General features: G+C 42.2%; 1 protein-coding gene across 4 annotated transcripts in view; it reads left to right on the top strand.

The window, feature by feature from the left end:
- The first annotated feature begins 1,254 nt into the window (after nt 1-1,254).
- The window catches only part of RFTN1 (raftlin, lipid raft linker 1), a 105,350-nt gene continuing 87,856 nt past the window's right edge, over nt 1,255-18,748 (top strand). The window contains exons 1-2 of one of the 4 annotated variants that reach the window (XM_079948009.1): nt 1,255-1,411; nt 14,833-14,985. In XM_079948009.1, coding sequence (XP_079804135.1) covers nt 14,841-14,985 — 145 coding nt within the window. In that variant the 5' untranslated portion in view covers nt 1,255-1,411; nt 14,833-14,840. Of the gene's footprint in view, nt 1,454-1,525; nt 1,609-1,903; nt 2,053-14,832; nt 14,986-18,748 lie in introns of those variants that run through there. The other 3 variants (XM_079948008.1, XM_079948011.1, XM_079948010.1) reach the window with 3 other exon arrangements.

Genomic DNA, 18,748 nt, shown 5'->3' with positions numbered 1-18,748 from the left:
GCTGAAGGAGATGCAATTCCAAAGGAACCAGAATTCCAGTTACTGGAAATCCCAGGATCAGGGAATGCTCCTATGCTCAGATCCTACTTGTGGGTTTTCCACAGGCATCCAGTTGGCCATTGTGAGGACAGGAAACTGGACTGAACAGCCATGGGGCTCTTCTTATGATCTTAACAAGAGAAAAGAAGCAGGGAAGAGGGGGCTGGTGGTTAGGAGACAGGGTGTAGGCTGAGAGATAGCGACGGTCCCAAGGTCACCCAGCACATGACTGAACCTGTGTCTCCCCATGGCTGAATCCAGCACTCTAACCACTGCACCACCCCGACCCTCCATGTTGCATCCATCATGGTTTGAAGCAGCAGACTCAAGAGTGTCTGAGCGCTCAGGGCAGGCTCTTCAGGGGCCTAGGCAGTTGTCGATTTGGGGAGGGCCCGCTGAACAGCTTACAGGGCAAAGGTGCCACACCCAAACAGTCCCTGCCCACCTTGACCCAGGTGGTCTCTTCAGGGGTCATGAGGTGAGCGACATTCACTCTGAAAGGGCTCTGAAGGGCGTGTCAGGCAACACAGGCCTACCTAAGAGGGCCACGTGAAATATAAAATACAAGGTGTACATGGGATTTTTGTTGGGGGGACAGGCTTTTTATGGGGGGGGCAGAACCTCAGTTTGCTATGTATTTTTATTGATTGGGGGGCGCAACTCCCCCCCCACACACCCAAGCTTCAGTACCATGTCGCGAGCTCGTATTTTATCTTCCACCAAACTGAGGGGCAGCATGAAATCGGCCACCCATGTGCAGCAGCAAAAGGGCCACAAATATAAAGGATAAGCGCAAAGAGCTGCGCGTGTTTCCTTGGAGGCGAGCTCATCCCCCACGAGCAGGATTAGGATTGGCCGCGCGCTTCTCGTCCGTAGCAACTCTGGGAGGAATCTCAGATTTTGGGCGGGGAGAAATGGCCGGGCGGGGAGCCCTGCTCTGGGAGCCTGACTTCTTGCCGGCGTGCGAGGAAGGCGTCGTCGTCCCCCGGCTTCGCCTCCGCTCCATTTTCCTCTCGCCGGGTGGGGTGGTGGGGAAGAAGAGGAAGTGCCTCGGATCCCCCCGGGGCCGAGCGAGAGGGGCTGCGCCCGCCGCTCCCCACCCGACACGAGGCGCCTCCCAGTCCCGCTTCGGCGGCACCTCCTCCGGCGGCTGCTGCTGAAGCGCCGCCAAGCCAGCCCCTCCGAGCGCCCGCCCCGTCCAGAGAGGAGCAAACTTTCTTCGCGGCTGTGGTGATGAAGCGCGCGGGGAGCGGCTGCTCGGCGGGCTCCCGCCTCGGGCTGTGAGGGAGAGAGAAAAACGAAGGGAGGCGCGGCGTGTGAAAGGAGTCGATCCGCTTCGGCCTCCAGGAGGGAGAAGGGGAGCGAGCCCCAGGTGAGGGGGGGGGGGGGAAGACCCTCCGGAGCAACCTCTCAGGTAGGCTGTCGTGAGGGGAAGGGGGCAGTCAAGGCAGGCGGTTTGGGCGCACCGTCGCCTTCGTTGATCCGGATTCCTTCTCTTGGCAGGCGTTTACAGCGCCTCGCCAAACTTCAGACCGTTAGGCGGGAGAGGAAAGTGTGCGTGTCTGATAGGTAGGTAGCGGGTAAGTGATATTATGATTATTATCCTCAGCTCCCACCCAGCTGGACAGGTGTGAGCGCTTTTGGAACAGCGCCGTTGGCGACCTGCCTGTTCTGGAGAATAATAATAATAATAATAATAACAGTAGTAGTAATAATAGTGGTAACGTTGGCGCAAAAAACTCCGCCTTCCACTGACTGAACGCTTCTGGCAACGGGCCGACCGTTTCGGAGTGGAGCCAAGGATTCCACCCCTCTGGGTTTTTTTTTGAATCCGGAGTCGAACCAGATGCGCGCCTGAGAGAAACGAGGTGGTCCGGTTGCCTGCCTGCCTGCTTTGCATGTTTGCTGTCTTTGGGAAGAAGCCTCTCTCACTCAGGCAGGACGAAACCCATTTGCTTTAGGAGGGCTGATAACGGTCTCTGCTGCTTTCCTGTCTCTATTGAAAGATCTGGGGTAGGTAAAAATATAAAGTGGGAGGAGGGTGCTTGTGTTTGACAGCTGTGTTCTTGCATTTCTGTCTCTTGGAAGTTTCTAGGAAATGGTCCTCTATCTGTACTACGTACCTTAATTTATAGGAGTCTGCAACTATAAGAAGGGGGCATTGAAGCACGGGTGTTTGTATTCTGTATTTAAGTTGCTGGATGTTGTAAATTCGGAGGTGTGCCTACACCCGATGCGGGAATACATTGCTAAGTGAAGATTAGAAAGCCTGCGAAAAACAAATGGAGAGAGAGGGAATGTCATCAATAAGTGTAAAATGTACCACATTTACTGGTGTACAGCAACAATGTGGGCTTAATTTCCTCCTCCCTCCCTCACACATGCATATGTGCACGCACATACACTAACCTTAATCTTTTGCCACAGGCAGCTTGCGCTAAAGATGTTATATTTCCCCAGTGGGTGGTATAAGCTGAAAGGACAGGCAGAAATGTTGGGTGGAAACATTGTCTTTCACTGTCATTTGGTATCATCCTTGTGAAAGTCTCTCATGAATCATAACGAGACAGTGAAGTACATGTTCTGCTTTGATGCCTTTTCTGGCGAGGGTCTCATCAAAAGTGCAGGACATCAGTTGAAAGGTCTGGAAATGACTCTATTCACAAACTTCCACAACAGGGATAAATAAATAGGAACTTTGAGGGCCAAAGCCTGAGGCTGTTAGCTCAAGTTTTATGAAACCAGTGGGGATCTTTCAGCCTGTCTAGAGCAGACACGGAGCACCTGTGGCTCTCCAGGTGTAACTCAGTTACAACTTGCATCATCCCTCACTGTTGGCCATTATGCCTGGGAGATGATGGGAGGTGGTCCAACAGCATCTAGAGAGCCACAGGCTCTCCATCCCCCTTCAAGAGGCTGCTGTTGGCCTTTGCTTAGCCTCCGTCAAGCAAATGAGCATTCACAGATTTACTTTTCAAAAAAATCTAAAACCTCCAAAAAGTTAAAACTGGTCCATTTTGTTTCCTTGTTCTTAGCCTGACGTAGTCCCGACTAGGCAGTAACAGCACATCATTTGTTGATGTTTGAGTCTGGCATTGCTTTATTTGAGATACATTTAGGTAAAGTTTTGTGCGTGTTTGTGTGTGAGAGAGAGAGACTTAAAAGCCAGCTCTATATTTCTTTAGAGGTGTGCACAGCAAAAACTGGATTGGATCAAGACTTAAATCGTTAAGTAGACCCATTGATAACTAACTTTCACTAATGTTAAGTTTTATAGATTTCAAAGGGTCTACTTTAAGCATGATTACATCTGGATCCAACACCATCTTTTCAGTGTCAGAAATGAAACCACCCCATAGTTAAAGGATGTTGTGGTTGTACCACACAGACTGCTAATTTAGGTCATGATAGACCAGGTAAGGCCCTGAGACATGACAGCACTTTGTTGTCTCGCAGTTTCATGCTTAACTAGCTTTTTTTTGTGGGGGGACTTTTTTTAGTGTTTTCAGAACACACTTGACACGATACTGTAAACGTACTCATTTTGCCTGATAGGAAAAGCTTCTCTATAACCAACAACTTTTTGTAATTGTCATATAGGATAAATAGTGACTGCTTGTCTTTGGCATGAGCTACTGATTCCAGTAGATAGGTTTTGTATGTGTACTGTATTATGAACAATGATTTGAATTAAGGAAGAGCTGAAAAAAATTCCAACTGCTTCAGATGGCTTCTATGGCCATGAACATCTTTAATTTGAGTTGGTGCAGGTGTAAAATTTATCAGAATAATAGAATTGTAGAGTTGGAAGGGACCCCAAGGGAGATGTTCTCTCTTTTCTACCATCTTGCCTGACTCCACTCTAGCTATCCCAGTGGACATAGCATTGAATTCCATAAAAGAGTTTAATAGCACTCTGGTTCTGGTAGCAAGGAATCATTATTGAAGTGAGTGAGGATGAGGAGAGCTTATTGCAGATAACTCTATGAGCGAAGGAAATGCTTTTCCATAGGTTGGGATATTCTTCCCTGTGAAATGATGAAATTCCAGCAAAAGTTGAGTCAAGATGGGGACACTGAGAAGCAGAAGAGGGGAAACCCCCCCCAATTTGCTGAAGTACAACAAACTCTAAAACAGCATAAGCAACAATCGCCCTATGAGGACCAGTAGCCACAGAAAGTTGGCGGTCAGCTAGAAAGGAAAAAAACAACTGAGAGGACATAGCTTGCTGGCTGAAACTCTGAACATGAGCATGCATTCCTGTTAGGAGGATAGCAAACACTGCAACATCTTGCTGCAAGCTTCACTTACTCTTTATGCTATAAATGCTTTTCAATAGAATCATTAAATATAAGGGGTCATAATAGACTTCTCCACTCAAATGATGTTCTGTCTGTCTTGAAATAATGTTTGCATTGCATCTGCACATTTTTTGTTTCCCAGATAGAATGCTGTTAGGCATTAATGGGGCAACAATAATATTAGATCTTCTGGTGACATAGCAAATATGTGAATAATAATGCTTTTGGCTGCATGTGAATGTTTGTCTTGAAAATGAAAATTATAGTATTATTTCCTCCCACCACAGCAGTTCATTGCATCCCTTTCTGAACCAGGAGGTGTCCTGACTCTTGAGGCTCTCTGTACATCAAGTCTTTTGAAAAATGGAATCTGAATAGGACTCCCCTTTGAGCTCATGTGTGATGCTTTTAGATTGGCCAGAGGGTTGCCGTTAAGTGATGTAAGGCAACATTGATTCCTTCATAGGAGTCAGCATGGTAACTCTGCAGCACTTTCTAATCCCATCTGGGGCAACAAATTGAACTAGATCTTTCTGCAAGGCAGTGCTGAACAATCAAGCCAGCTGAGTGAACTGGGTGATAGATTAAAAAAAAAAAAGAACCGCTCAAGAATTTGCTTCAGCTAAGATTTAATTATACTGCAAGTTAAAGTCTTTAGTTGTAAAATCTAATCGCCATTTTATTTAATTTAAACAAAAAGTTACTCCGCTTGCCTTCCTTTGACTAATCACTGTTTTGTATATTATATTAATACAGGCTGCAATACTGCTTATGTTTTAGGCTGTTTCAATTCTGTTGGAATCAAAACAGTACAATAAGAGTATTACTGTGCAGAGGATTGCAGGCCCAATTAGAATGTTTACCAATCAATATTTATTATGTAGTAGAGAGAAATTCTCTATGTTTCAGTTTCTGCAAAGACCATTAAAACCTTGTAGTTGAAGTAGGGTTGACACTTCTAATCCTTGTAAAATGTGCAGGATCTGGGGCAGCCTTGTTATATTTGCCTTTTTCTACACAGTAGTTTCCAATCTATTAGCATCAGCTTTTTACATTGGGATATAAGCTCTAAGATATATTACTGCTACACAATCCTATTGGTCACAGATGTGACTACATTTGCTAGCATCTCCAAATGTTATTTTAATTTCTGTTGCTACTTCTATTTTGGAGGCATCTGACAAATTCAGCTTTAAAATACCAGGGGGTGGGAATGTTGTTTTGAAGCACTTGAGCTGTGGTGTTCTCTGCCTATCATGACATGGGTGGGGAAACAATGTAGCTTTGAATATATGTGCATGTGTATAAGCCAGGGATGGCTAAAGTCTAGCTATAGTTGGACTGCAACTCTCATCATCACCCACCAGCATGGCAGTGGTCAGGGATGATGGGAGTTGTGGTTCAGCAACATTTGGAGGGCCATATTTAGTCATAACTAATGAATGGCAAATGTTAAGGAAAATTCTATATTTTGGTTTCAAGTGTGAAAGCTTTATTACCTTTTTTTTTTTTTTGCTCTGTCACTCCTATTTTCCATATCACTTTAGAAATGCAAGTTAATCTGTTGAATGAATAATTGATGCAGCATAACTATACTGCAACATCGCTGCTGCAAGTGTCTATGTAATGCAGTTCCTGAAACTATCATGGGAGGGTTGTTGGGTTAACCATTAAACACATTGACATAACATCTTGCAATTGTTCTTCATGTTTTTTGTGTGGAGGAGTGCAGAGTTTCGTTGCTACTGTTCTATGTCTGTTTCCGTTGAGGCTTGTGGCATACCTTGTGCTATCCTAACAAAATGTGGCCTTTAGCAAACTTGAAGTTCAAAATCATCAGGCTCCAACAAATCCGCTCACAATGGCTGGTGTAGTACCACCTTTTAGCAAGCCTGATGAGCAGCCAGCTTCCATTCCAACTTGGAGACACCCTGAAGGCACCCTGTGGACTTTTGGGTAGCAATGCTGAACAGCACACTGTCCCACCCAACCTTTCCCTTTAGAATAGCAGGGCACAGGGGGTGGGGCCTGGAGCTGGAGGCTACAATTTTTATCTTGTACAGTAAAGCCAGACAAGATTATGGACCCCTGAAAAACATGATGGCTCTCTATCTAGGTAACCTGTTGTGTTAGGCCTTTTTATATGTTCATTTTTCTTCATTTATTTTGCAGACTTGATCTTTCCTGTATACCTGTGAATAGATGAGGGTTAATGTAGATTTTTTCTATTTGCTCTGCTCATGTATCTATTTAACAGGGAGAATAGAAAGTCACTTATGATCTGCTGTAAAGCTCTCCACAAGTTTAGCATTTGTGCTCTGAACTCTACATTCTTCCTTCCTTCCACCCATAGGACGGTATCCAAACCATTATTAGCAGAGCTGAGAATGAATTTCTATGTAGAACTATGAGTCACCTGGTTTGTTGTAATATAATACAGTGTAAAGAATTACAGTGGTACCTCTGGTTACGAGCTTAATTCGTTCTGGAGGTCTGTTCTTAACCTGAAACCATTCTTAACCTGCGGTACCACTTTAGCTAATGGGGCCTGCTGCTGCGCCGCCAGCGTGCAATTTCTGTTCTCATCCTGGGGCAAAGTTCTTAACCCGAGGTACTACTTTGGGTTAGCGGAGTCTGGAACCCAAAGTGTTTGTAACTCAAGGTGTTTGTAACCCAAGGTACCACTGTAAATCTAATCTGCAAGAAAGCTTGGAAATAGAGGCAGACAAGGCAAATTAGTAGGGGAAAACTTGCATGAGTTTTGCCATATTCATCATTGCCAGTGCTGCTTCATCTGAAAGTTCATACTTGTTCTTCAGCCTTCTCTCTTCTGAATCTAACTCCTTGTGCAAGTTATGTGCTTAGATGATTGGTGTAATGCCAGAAGATGAAACTAATGGGATCATGAATTTTCTTTTATAACCAGTGATTTCCATATTGGCTTGGTCGACATGTAACTACCATAAGACAGAGTGAAACACACTATGGCTTACTGGGAACAAGCAACAATACACCGTGTTGGTGCATACGAACTCAAATTTCACCTGCTCTCATCCCTTTGTTGCATTGGGAGGAAGCAAGCCAGAGCAATGACTTAGTGTTATATGCAAACCATTGCTTGTGGTTTGTTTCGCTCCAAACAAGCAAAGACTAAACCACTGGCTTACTGGCATGAAAAGGCCATTGTACCTCATTAAAAGTGGTCTGATATAATACTACTTATGCAAGTAGACCAGCATGAGTAGTTAAATGTGCAAGTGAATTGATGGAGATAAATGTGTGTGACTCGGCTCTGTTGTATAGAAAAAGGAGAAGTGCCTTGGAAGCATGGGGCAGTTACACGAAAGTAACCTTTCAGTCCCAAATTTGATGATCTGAACATTGACATGTGAGGAAGTCATGTGAATATTCATCTAGTTTGGTCATTATTGCTCAATCTCTTAAATTCTGCTTAAATTGATCAGAACATCAAATTATAATATGACACACAGTAGTAGGAGAGCTATGTTGCTCTTTGCTGGTTGGGACTTGGGTACACAGTAGAGATGTGGTGGTGGTTGGCTGGACCATTCACTTGTTCTCTGACTTGCAACACAGTGTGCTGTATCTCAGGCATTCTTTTTCAAAGTACAGTATAAAATACACATTCAAAGCAGCATAATCAAAAGGAAACTAAAATATTATCTTAAAGATTTCAAAATAAAACATTAGAAAGGAAGTCAATTACAGAATCCACATTTAACACAGAAAAGGTAACAAAACAATTATCTTCAGCATTTCAAAAGAAAACATTACTAAAGGATGTCAAATATAAAATATGATCATACAAATATAACATTTCTGCTGCTCTTGCTGCTAGTCCTGCCAATGCTGGTTCATGGCAGGCAGCAGCTATGGAAGCTCAGGCTTGATGACCTGGGTCTGCACTTAGAGATAGCCAAGATAGTCTCAACCCTCTTCAATAGCCTCTGCTTTTTGTAGCTGGAGTCAGTCAGGGACCTGCCCTCTCAGACCAGGTGGAAAACGCCCTGCAAGGCAGGGAGCAGGTCCCCCAGGACTAACAGCCAAGATATATTTATATTTATATTTATGTTTATATACATATGTATTTATCATTGTGTATATATTTTTATAGTACAATTTAGACATTAGCACGGCATCTGTAGTATCATGTAAATTGATCAATTCAAGTAATCTTGGGAAGTAGTGGGGGGTAGGAGAGCTGAAAAAAATTCACATCTGGCAACCAATACACCCCTTTAGTTTCAGATAGTACATGGGTAGATGAGTCTTAAAAACCTGGAACACAAATTTTCACAGCCCTCTAGCAGCTGTGGTCAGTCATTTACCATAAGTAATGTATTTGGTGTTAACTCCATAGCCATTCTGCCAACCTAGCAGTTCGAAAGCACATCAAAGTGCAAGTATATAAATAGGTAGATACCTCCGGCGGGAAAGTAAGCGGCGTTTCTGTGCGCTGCTCTGGTTCGCCAGAAGCGGCTTAGTCATGCTGGCCACATGACCCGGAAGCTGTATGCTGGCTCCTTCGGCCAATAAAGCGAGATGAGCGCCGCAACCCCAGAATCGGTTACAACTGGGCCTAATGGTCAGGGTCCCTTTACCTTTACCTTTTACCATAGCCATAGTTATCCATGGTTATAGTTATAGTTATAGTCAGCCATAGTTATCTTCATGGATCCTGCATCCATGGAGGAGGAAAAGACCAGGGGCAGTGGGGTGGTCCCTGGCACCCTTATTTGAATTACATTTGAATAACAAAACACCAGAAATAAAGGTCTTTTTATTCTTGGGCAGAGCAATCAGGAGCATGTGGCTGTGTAGGTTTGGCAGGGACAGGTGATGTTACTGTTCATCTAATGACAACAAGGGCTAGCCGGGCCAGGGAACCCTTTTCAGGGGAAAGGCCACATTCCCATCTGGGCCATCTGGCGGGGGCTGCATGCCAGTGGTGAGCAGGGTCAAGGGTGAAAGTGGGTGTGACAAATGCAATTTTTATCTTTTTTACAATAGACTAGTTTCCGCACACTCTCTTCTCTGTCTTCTACCTATCAAGTGAGAAGTATTCTCAGAGTTCCAGCCAGGCAAAAATGCTCAAGGGGTATTTCCAAACTACTATATTAAAAAAAACAAATACAAGCAGGATTCTGTCACATACCAGCAAATTCAGGTTGTACAACTAAAGTTGATTTGGAGTTCCTGTGCAACAAACCTGCTTCCCTCCATAACTCAACTTTTTGCTATAAGGAATGTAAAAGGATAATGCACGGGGAAGTGTGGAGTAACGTTTATTTGATGTAATGTTGTCTAAACTCCTCACTGGTGGTTTTTTACACAGCAGTGTGAGCTAGCATGGTATTCCGTGTAAAGCTACAGGGAACTAGGCAGAAGGCCTTTTCGGTAGTGGCGCCCACCCTGTGGAATGGCCTCCCATCAGATGCCAAGGAGATGAGTAATTATATATCTTTTAGGAGACATCTGAAGGCAGCCCTGTACAGGCAAGCTTTTAAAGGTTTAATGTTTTACTATGTTTTTATATATGCTGGAAGCCACCCAGAGTGGCTGGGGCAACCCAGTCAAATGAGTGGGGTACAAAATAATAATAATAATAATAATAATAATAATAATAATAGTAGTAGTAGTAGTATATCAGGATGAATGTTCAATACGTAAGTCTGGAATTGACTAAGGAGGGTACGAAGCAGTACCAGAAACGGGTGCTTCCTAAGAGGAAGGTGTGGCATAGAGAGAGTCTCAAGGGCCAGATAGAGAGGCTTGGGGGCAACATTCCTGGCCCCTGCCTGAGGTTCTGTGCCCCTCCTCCCTCGGTCTAGAAGATTTTCCTCTGTATTATGGAAACTTCCTTTAATCCTTTTGCAGCTTTTCCAGATTTTTCTGTAGTAGCTCCAATATGATATATAAACTACACAACGATTCTGGAAAATTTCACTTTACACTATCATTGCAAACTTAAAGACTTCTGGGTTGGCGCCATCGCCGAATGGCGGACTCCCTCCGAGCTCCGGAGGGAGCCTGCTCGGCAGGGGCTGGGTCCTACCGCGTCAGCGACGCGGGGACCCTCAAAAACCATGGGCGCTGAAACCCATGGACATGGTGACTCGGCTGGCACCTTTTGCGCTCCCCCGACCCGCGAAGGAGCCTTTTTAAAGGCTGCGGAGCGGGTGACAGGGTGGGGTGGTGCTTTGAGTCCTCCGCTTCCCCTGCCGAGCGAAGCCGCATGCCATTCGACGGAGAGCGCTGACTTCTTCTATTGAAAAACTGGACTTAAAAGAATAACCCGTGAGTAATCGGAACCTGGACTAAAAAGGGGGATAAATTTTTTAAAAAAATTCGGAGCGAGCGGGGGAGGCGCAAAAAGGAAGTCAGCCCCCCCCCGTTGTAGAAGAGTTAAAGCAAAGGATTTGACAACTAAGATCGAGTGCAACCCTACTTTGACAAAGTTATTAACTTCGCGAGGGAAAATTATAAGACTGAGCTGGAGGAGAAAAGTGGAATTGAATTGAATTAAAAAGCAACCCCCCCCCCCCCGGAACCCTGGGAGCGATTTGTGAGAGCGCCGGGAGAAGAGAAATAGAGGTTTTGACAGCTGTCAAAGAGCTGTCAAAACGGAAGAATAAAATAGAGAACTTTGTTACGAGGACTTTGCCGGTTACATTTGTCACAAATTGGATACAAATTGTTTTAAACAAGGAATAACAAGTTATTTTGACTGGTGGACGTGATCTGGAAGGGAATTCAGTTATTGCAAACCACCTAGAGGAGCTGAGGGATATTACAAGTATTGTTGGCGTGGAATTTGACCAGAACTTTCTATCTCCTGGGAAACTGCAGAAATGGAACACTATTTTGTCTACAGAGGTCTACACACTAAAGGAGACAATAGATTTATCTATTGAAGAATGAAAGGGACTTGACGTAATGTTTTGTTCCTGAATAACAAGCCTCTGCAGAGGAATTAGAAGCTTTTGGAATTAGAACATTTGTGCAGGAGAGCAGGAAAAAAAAAAGGAGGAGTGAGATCAACAAGAATAACAAAAATAATAAGAACTGGACAAAGCTGGAAGTGGGAACATTTGGGACATCCAGATTTGACAGGCTTAAAGAAATAAAATTGGAGTTTTTACTCCTAGATATAAAAATCTGGATGGAAGAAATGGGCCTTTTTTGAGACAGATTCCTTCCAAGATTGGACATTCGTAATTAAAGATGACTGGTAAAGGACTATGGCTTAGAGAGATGTGGGAACTCCAGGAAGACATCAGACGTTGAGGAACATTGGGAACGCAACCGGGAAAGGGGGGAGGGAAATTTGGAATCCAAAGGGTGTAAAATTATTTTTTTACCTTTTTCCATTTTAATCTGTATTGCATATTAAAGGGGGGAACTCGCGGAAGGGAACAGGTCGATTTTAGGGGATGGGAAAATATTTTTAAAATTGGGTCAATGATAATAAGTTTAAATTTGGGATAAGAACTTGTTGAATTTATTTGTTTATTTGTAAGAATTGGAATACAAGAGGGGGAGGGGAGGGGAAGTCCCGGAAAGATGTTATTGGGAAAAAGAGTTTAAAATTGGATGTTTTGTTTTTTTTTATTTTTTATTTTGTTGTAATTGGAAAACCTTAATAAATATCATTTAAAAAAAAAAATCATTGCAAACTTAATGGCTAAGGTCCTAAGGAAGTTCATGGAACAAAAGTTTCCCATCCTGTCATCTCTGCAGCTGTATGTATTTATGTATTATATTTTTGTTTAATGCTTAGTGGACTAATATCAGTGTAACTATGTAAATATTTAAATTATTGCTTTAAAAGTTTTTTAGAAAGAAATATTTCAAACTAGTTTCCAGTTGTCTTGGAAATGATAAATGAAGGATTTCAGAGTTGGCTGATCGCTGAGATGAGTGTTCTCATTTTTAAATCTCAGAAGGAGGGAAGACAATGTTCTGCTCTTGTTGTGACCCTCCTTCATCACTCAAGAGGCATTAGAAATAATTCAATTGTAGCCCTTTATGTTGCTTATTCATTCAAACTTGGTGCTCCATGTGTATCTTTATATTAATTCTGTTAACGGTTATACAATCAGAGATAGATTTTCCGTCTTATTTTATCCATATGGTCGAACATATGAATGATTTAAGAGTCTCAAGATCCTTGCATTCATGGAGGAGTAATTTGTTAATCTAAATAAAATATGAGTTTTCCCCTGCGTCAGTATATACCATATAAGAGAGCTTGTGCTATAATATTTGCAGTTTAAAAATGCTTTGGGCATTAAAGAGGTCCCACTCAGAGTAGGCCCACTGAAATTAATGAACTTAAGTTAGTAACGTACATTCAACGAGTTTACTCTGTGTAGTTGTTAGGGATGTGCAAGCCCCTTACCCTGATCCAGTCTGGGGCCCAATCCACCACTTTGGATTGTCCTGGATTTGAGGCGCAAATCCATTCAGGGGCAAGCCCTATTCTCAAATTAGGGTTTGAAACCCTATTAAACATGGCGGGGGGGAGGCGATGCTTGCCTCTCCCACCCAACTGCATGTTTAATCAGGGTTTAAAAATCCTAATTAAAGATACAGTTGGTGTGGGAAGGAGATGCACATCTCCTTTACTCCTATGCCGGGACTGAACCTTTCACTCAGCAGCTGGTGAGCAAAGAGTTAAGTTTGGCTGTGTGAGCAAAGGGCACAAGCATACACAGCCAAAGCACAGTTCAGAGCTGTTTCAAAGCCCTTTTGCAAACAGCCCTGTGCTGCTCTTTAAACCTTGCAGATGCTGCTTGGATTTCCTTACCGACTTGCCCCACCAATTGCCTGATCACCCATAGCATTTTGAGAGCCCTGGATTGCTTTGGGTGAGCTGATCTAACCCAGGGCAATCTGTGGCTGTCTCAACCTGATCCATACAAAGCTTGGATCCACCCAGGTCAGCCTGATTTGGGCAGATCCAGACTTTGGCCAGAACTGGTAGTGCCTTTCACTCCTTGGGTCTGTGCAAGCTTATTGGTCTTCCAAGATTTGTGTAAGTGATCTTTTTTTTAATATGCTCAATTATTTTAGTAAGTGCATGCTCCTTTTCCTACCAACAGCCACTTGTGTGGGTCTTTCCAGAAAATAGGTTTAAAAGACCTGGCATAATTTTGGCTCCTCTCCTTGCACAAGTGTTTAGGTTCTGGCAGAGCTTTTGCTTGTTCAGGGGACAGGATCTCAAATCTGTGCAACTGTGGTTCTGCAACATCCTGGTAAGAGTATTTTGATAAAATTGATGGGGTTCTTGCACAACAACAATATCCCTAAAAATGTTCTGATACAGTTTCTAGCAGTTCTTCTCCTTCATAGATCAATCTGTAGCAAACCATTTCCTTTTCTAAAAACTAAACCTCATTAAAGTTTTGAATGGCATAAAAATGCATATTTAGATTATTTATGTTGAAAGCATAGGAGCCAACTCCTAGGGGCCGAGGGGTCATCGCCCCCCCAATAAAATGTTTGAGGGGGCTGCTCCCCAAGTTGATGGGCATTGCCATTCAAATGATGTGTGTGCACCACATCATGTGATCAGTTACGCAGGGTGGGGCTTATCTGCCCCCCCATTTTATTCAAGTTGGCACCCCTGCTGAAAACTACATATATTCCTTTTTTTTTATTCCTAATTCTTAGCATGTGTTGGTTTCCAGTGTTTGCTTGTTCTCGGTCTTGTTCTGAACTGAAGATGACTAAGAATACTCTGATTTCTTGTTTGCTGTGGCCAAAATCTCATTAGTAGGCATAGTGCAGACATAATGGGGTGAACAGTGGTTTGCAAAGCTGTGGACTCGTATCTTCTCCCCATGTGCACATTTGCCCTAGCTTCCATGGTTTTCTTAACTGTTTAATTGGTTGGCATGGGTGTGAATACGTTTAAAGCAGTCTAGGATTGCCCTCATTGTCATGGTTTGTAAACCCACTTGAAACCATGGTTACAATGACAATCCTAGTTAACATTAATCATATTGATGTAACAGTAAATTATTGTTTACAGTAAATCATGGAGAGAGTGTTTAAGAGCCTGTGCAAATGGTGGGCTGCAAGTTACTATATCACATCTGTGTCACATCTTGACAAGTCTGCTGTATATGTGTAATAGGTACTTTGCGTTCTAGGCTTACAGCATTTTTCAAAGTATTATTATGTTGTGTTTGTTTTACAACATGTAAAACAAATTGAGGATATGTTTTACACTGTTCTGAAGGGCATAACAATAATTGAGAGCTGTAACTATAACAAATAATTACAATTCATTCTAAATGGGAAGTGTGTTTGATGTATTAGATTACATATAGCTCCTTAATGTCTGGACCATTTAATCATGCTGTTTCAAGGCTTACAGAAAATACAGTGATTCCAAGCAGACTATTCATGGCGGGTGATATACTTTGAACTAACTAGTGTTTTTCCCATCCCTTTTTGTCACCAGTTTTTGCAATGGGTTGCGGACTGAACAAGTTGGAAAAACATGATGAAAAGCGGCCTGGTAACATCTATTCAACTTTGAAGAGGCCTCAAGTAGAAACCAAAATAGATATTTTCTATGAATATCACTTCCTGGAATTTACAACTTTAAGTGATGGTAAGCCTATTCTTTATTTTTAGATTTTAAAAACATCCTATCTAGGATAGTTATCGTGGTTCATGTTGATAAGAAATATGGATAAATAAGCATAGAAAATATTAACATATAACTTTTGTCTATTTATTTGACATAGTATCATGCTCTGCCTTATGATGCTTTTCCAGTTGTAAAATAGGTTTGATATTTATTCCTGTTTTGTATAAAATAATGTAAAATATCAGCCATCATATGTGCCCCAGGGACAGAAATTGGAGGTTTCTAGTGTATGCTTAACAGGGAGCTAGCTATCATTTTTTGACTAGCTAAGTAGGATAACATATATGTGCTTGCAGTTCCTTAAAGTATGAACATTTGTTTGGACTCCAGCACACAATATACCACTACTAATCAACTTTTCGACTATGCAAAAGCCTTTGACTGTGTCGACCACAGCAAACTATGGCAAGTTCTTAAAGAAATGGGAGTGCCTGATCACCTCATCTGTCTCCTGAGAAATCTCTATGTGGGACAAGAAGCTACAGTTAGAACTGGATATGGAACAACTGACTGGTTCAAAATTGGGAAAGGAGTACGACAAGGCTGTATGTTGTCTCCCTGCTTATTTAATTTATATGCAGAATTCATCATGCGAAAGGCTGGGCTGGATGAATCCCAAGACGGAATTAAGATCGCCGGAAGAATTATCAACAACCTCAGATATGCAGATGACACAACCTTGATGGCAGAAAGTGAGGAGGAATTAAAGAACCTTTTAATGAGGGTGAAAGAGGAGAGCGCAAAATATGGTCTGAAGCTCAACATCAAAAAAACAAAGATCATGGCCACTGGGCCCATCACCTCCTGGCAAATAGAAGGGGAAGAAATGGAGGCAGTGAGAGATTTTACTTTCTTGGGCTCCATGATCACTGCAGATGGTGACAGCAGTCATGAAATTAAAAAACGCCTGCTCCTTGGGAGAAAGGCGATGGCAAACCTAGACAGCATCTTAAAAAGCAGAGACATCACCTTGCCAACAAAGGTCCGTATAGTTAAAGCCATGGTTTTCCCAGTAGTAATGTATGGAAGCGAGAGCTGGACCATAAAGAAGGCTGATCGCCGAAGAATTGATGCTTTTGAATTATGGTGCTGGAGGAGACTCTTGAGAGTCCCATGGACAGCAAGAAGATCAAACACATCCATTCTTAAGGAAATTAGCCCTGAGTGCTCACTGGAAGGAGAGATCCTGAAGCTGAGGCTCCAATACTTTGGCTACCTCATGAGAAGAGAAGACTCCCTGGAAAAGACCCTGATGTTGGGAAAGATGGAGGGCACAAGGAGAAGGGGACGACAGAGGATTAGATGGTTGGACAGTGTTCTCGAAGCTACAAACATGAGTCTGACCAAACTGCGGGAGGCAGTGGAAGACAGGAGTGCCTGGCGTGCTCTGGTCCATGGGGTCACAAAGAGTCGGACACGACTAAACGACTAAACAACAACAACAACAATCAACTTTTCATTGAAGAAGTGGGAAAGGGATGTGCAAGCCAACATGCTATTTCTGACCCCAAATTCATCTCTGCATACTCAGTGCATTATGTAAATCAGTAGCATTCTCTTGAAACACAATGCATAAAATAATAGTTAAAAACAAACAATGAAAGACATCAAAAACCTTGTTTGCATAGAGGCGGCATTAAAATGGCTTATACTATGGACTTAAAACATAGTTAAAGAGCCTGTGTGAGTAAAAAGATATTCACTTGATACTGAGAAGATCATTCAAAAAACACCTGCCAAGCCTCTTTGGAGAGGTTGTCCATGTGTGGTGTCACTGCATCCTTCTCTACATCTCATCAGAATTTATAGGAGTTAGCTAGACATTTCTGTGTGTGAGAGAGTGGGTGTGAGTGAGTGAGTGAGTGAGAGATGAGATGAGGTTGTTAAAGGTACACATCCTATCTAGATTGCCCCTTAGCTTGTCATTCACTCAGTTCTTCTACAGTTTGACCTAGATCATAAGTGGGCAGCTGAATCTATCCCATGGGCTTGTTTCCATCTGGTGACACCCACCTGTCATTCAATGAATGTCATAGGACCAGGATGAACTGTATACATTTTCTGAGGCATTTTGTGAAGACCAGCATTAGGAGCCAGGAATAAGCATGGAGTCAGCCTGGTTCTTTGTATTGGTACCTGTTGCTTTTACCATAAATATCCTTAACCATCATTTATCGGTTGTGACACCCACATTAAACAAATGAGAATGTCCTATTGTTCCCCTTTGCTTCCATAGGCTGACTTGCTATGTTGCTTTTTAAATTACAATTGTCTAACTATAGTATGAGATTATCAAGAGATAACATATCAATACATTCACCTTTCCTGTAAATGAAACTTTGGCTTTGCTATATAATCATCTGCAGCTATTTCCAACTAAAATTTGACTAGTACTGTTCTTAAAATTAAATCTAATGCAAGTCTGTGCATGCTACACTGCTCCTGGCCCATTCAGTGCTATTTCCTCTTCCTCACTTCTTTTTCGAAACATGTGCAGTGTTAAAAATAACTTGTTAACAAATGAGGTGGGCACATTTACTGGTTGAGCATATAGTCAAGTGGAAAAAATCTTGGTTTGCATTAAGACAGTTTAGATTTATGACTTTTCTAGTCGTAATTCTATTGAAAACAAACTTAACAACAAATGCACTTTACTTAATTCTAGCATTAAACTTTCATTTGTATTTTTTTTTTTTTTGCTTGGATAAGAGGGGAATTGTTCTGGGGGTATCTGTTATAAAGTCAGTGGGTATGGTTAAATTATACAGCAAAAGAAATAAGGGTATATCAATGATGTATGGCAGATAAGTACTTTGGAGATAAAAAAAATCCCGGTTTTATCCAGTTTCAAGGTAGTGCTTAATGCTACTTAAAATTCAACCAATTTCTGCTTAAATCTGTTGAATTATATTGGGTTTATTCCATCGTCCAAAGCTGAAATATAATAATCTATAGAAATATAATAATCTATAGATAGTTTTTATATATAGTTTTTATCTGTAAGTAGAATGGCAGGGTGGTGTGTGTAGAAAGGGTTGTAATGTAATCCAGATGCTGTGAGTTGCAGAGAAAGCAACAGAGTGGGTTGGATTCAAAACAGGAATAAAATGGGGGCTGGACTCCTAGTCGAAAGTGCTTTTTGTCATCTTTGCTCAATTTAGACTACAAATGTGCCAAACTCACTTTGGGTTAATTTTTTTAAAAGTTTAACTCCATATAAAACCAACTAAGGCTTCAGCCCTAACACCAATTACCTGGGAATAAGCCTCAGGGAATTCAGTAGAGCTCACTTCTGAGTAGACATGGTTAGGATTGTGCTGTAAGAAAAAGGTTTCTTTTGATTAATTCAAGTAAATTTTAACATATCAACATATATTGACAGCCCCCCCCCAAAAAAGAAGAAAAAACGATCAAAATCAGAAGAATATGAAGGAACTGAATCCAAAATGGGCTGTGAAAAAGAGTTTACATAATTGCTCCCACTGATGTTATATACACAAGAGGAAGAGGAATATTTTATTAAAAGACTTGGCTTCAGTTGGTAGAAATGTTTACAGCCAACTGTTTTTGTGGGACTGAGGCAACAGTAGGTTACACCCAAGCTGCTAAAAGCTTCCCAGCTGGTCTTCAGCTTTTCCTGTAGATATTATTGGATTTGTAGAAATGGCCCTCAGTGCTTCAGAGGCGGCATTAACATTGCTTGCTTGAGGAAAAAAATTATTGC

This window comes from Podarcis cretensis, assembly GCF_951804945.1.
Source record: "Podarcis cretensis genome assembly, chromosome: 12".
NCBI lineage: Eukaryota > Metazoa > Chordata > Lepidosauria > Squamata > Lacertidae > Podarcis > Podarcis cretensis.
The sequence above is the reverse complement of the archived record's forward strand: the minus strand, read 5'-3'. Positions and strand labels throughout refer to the sequence as shown.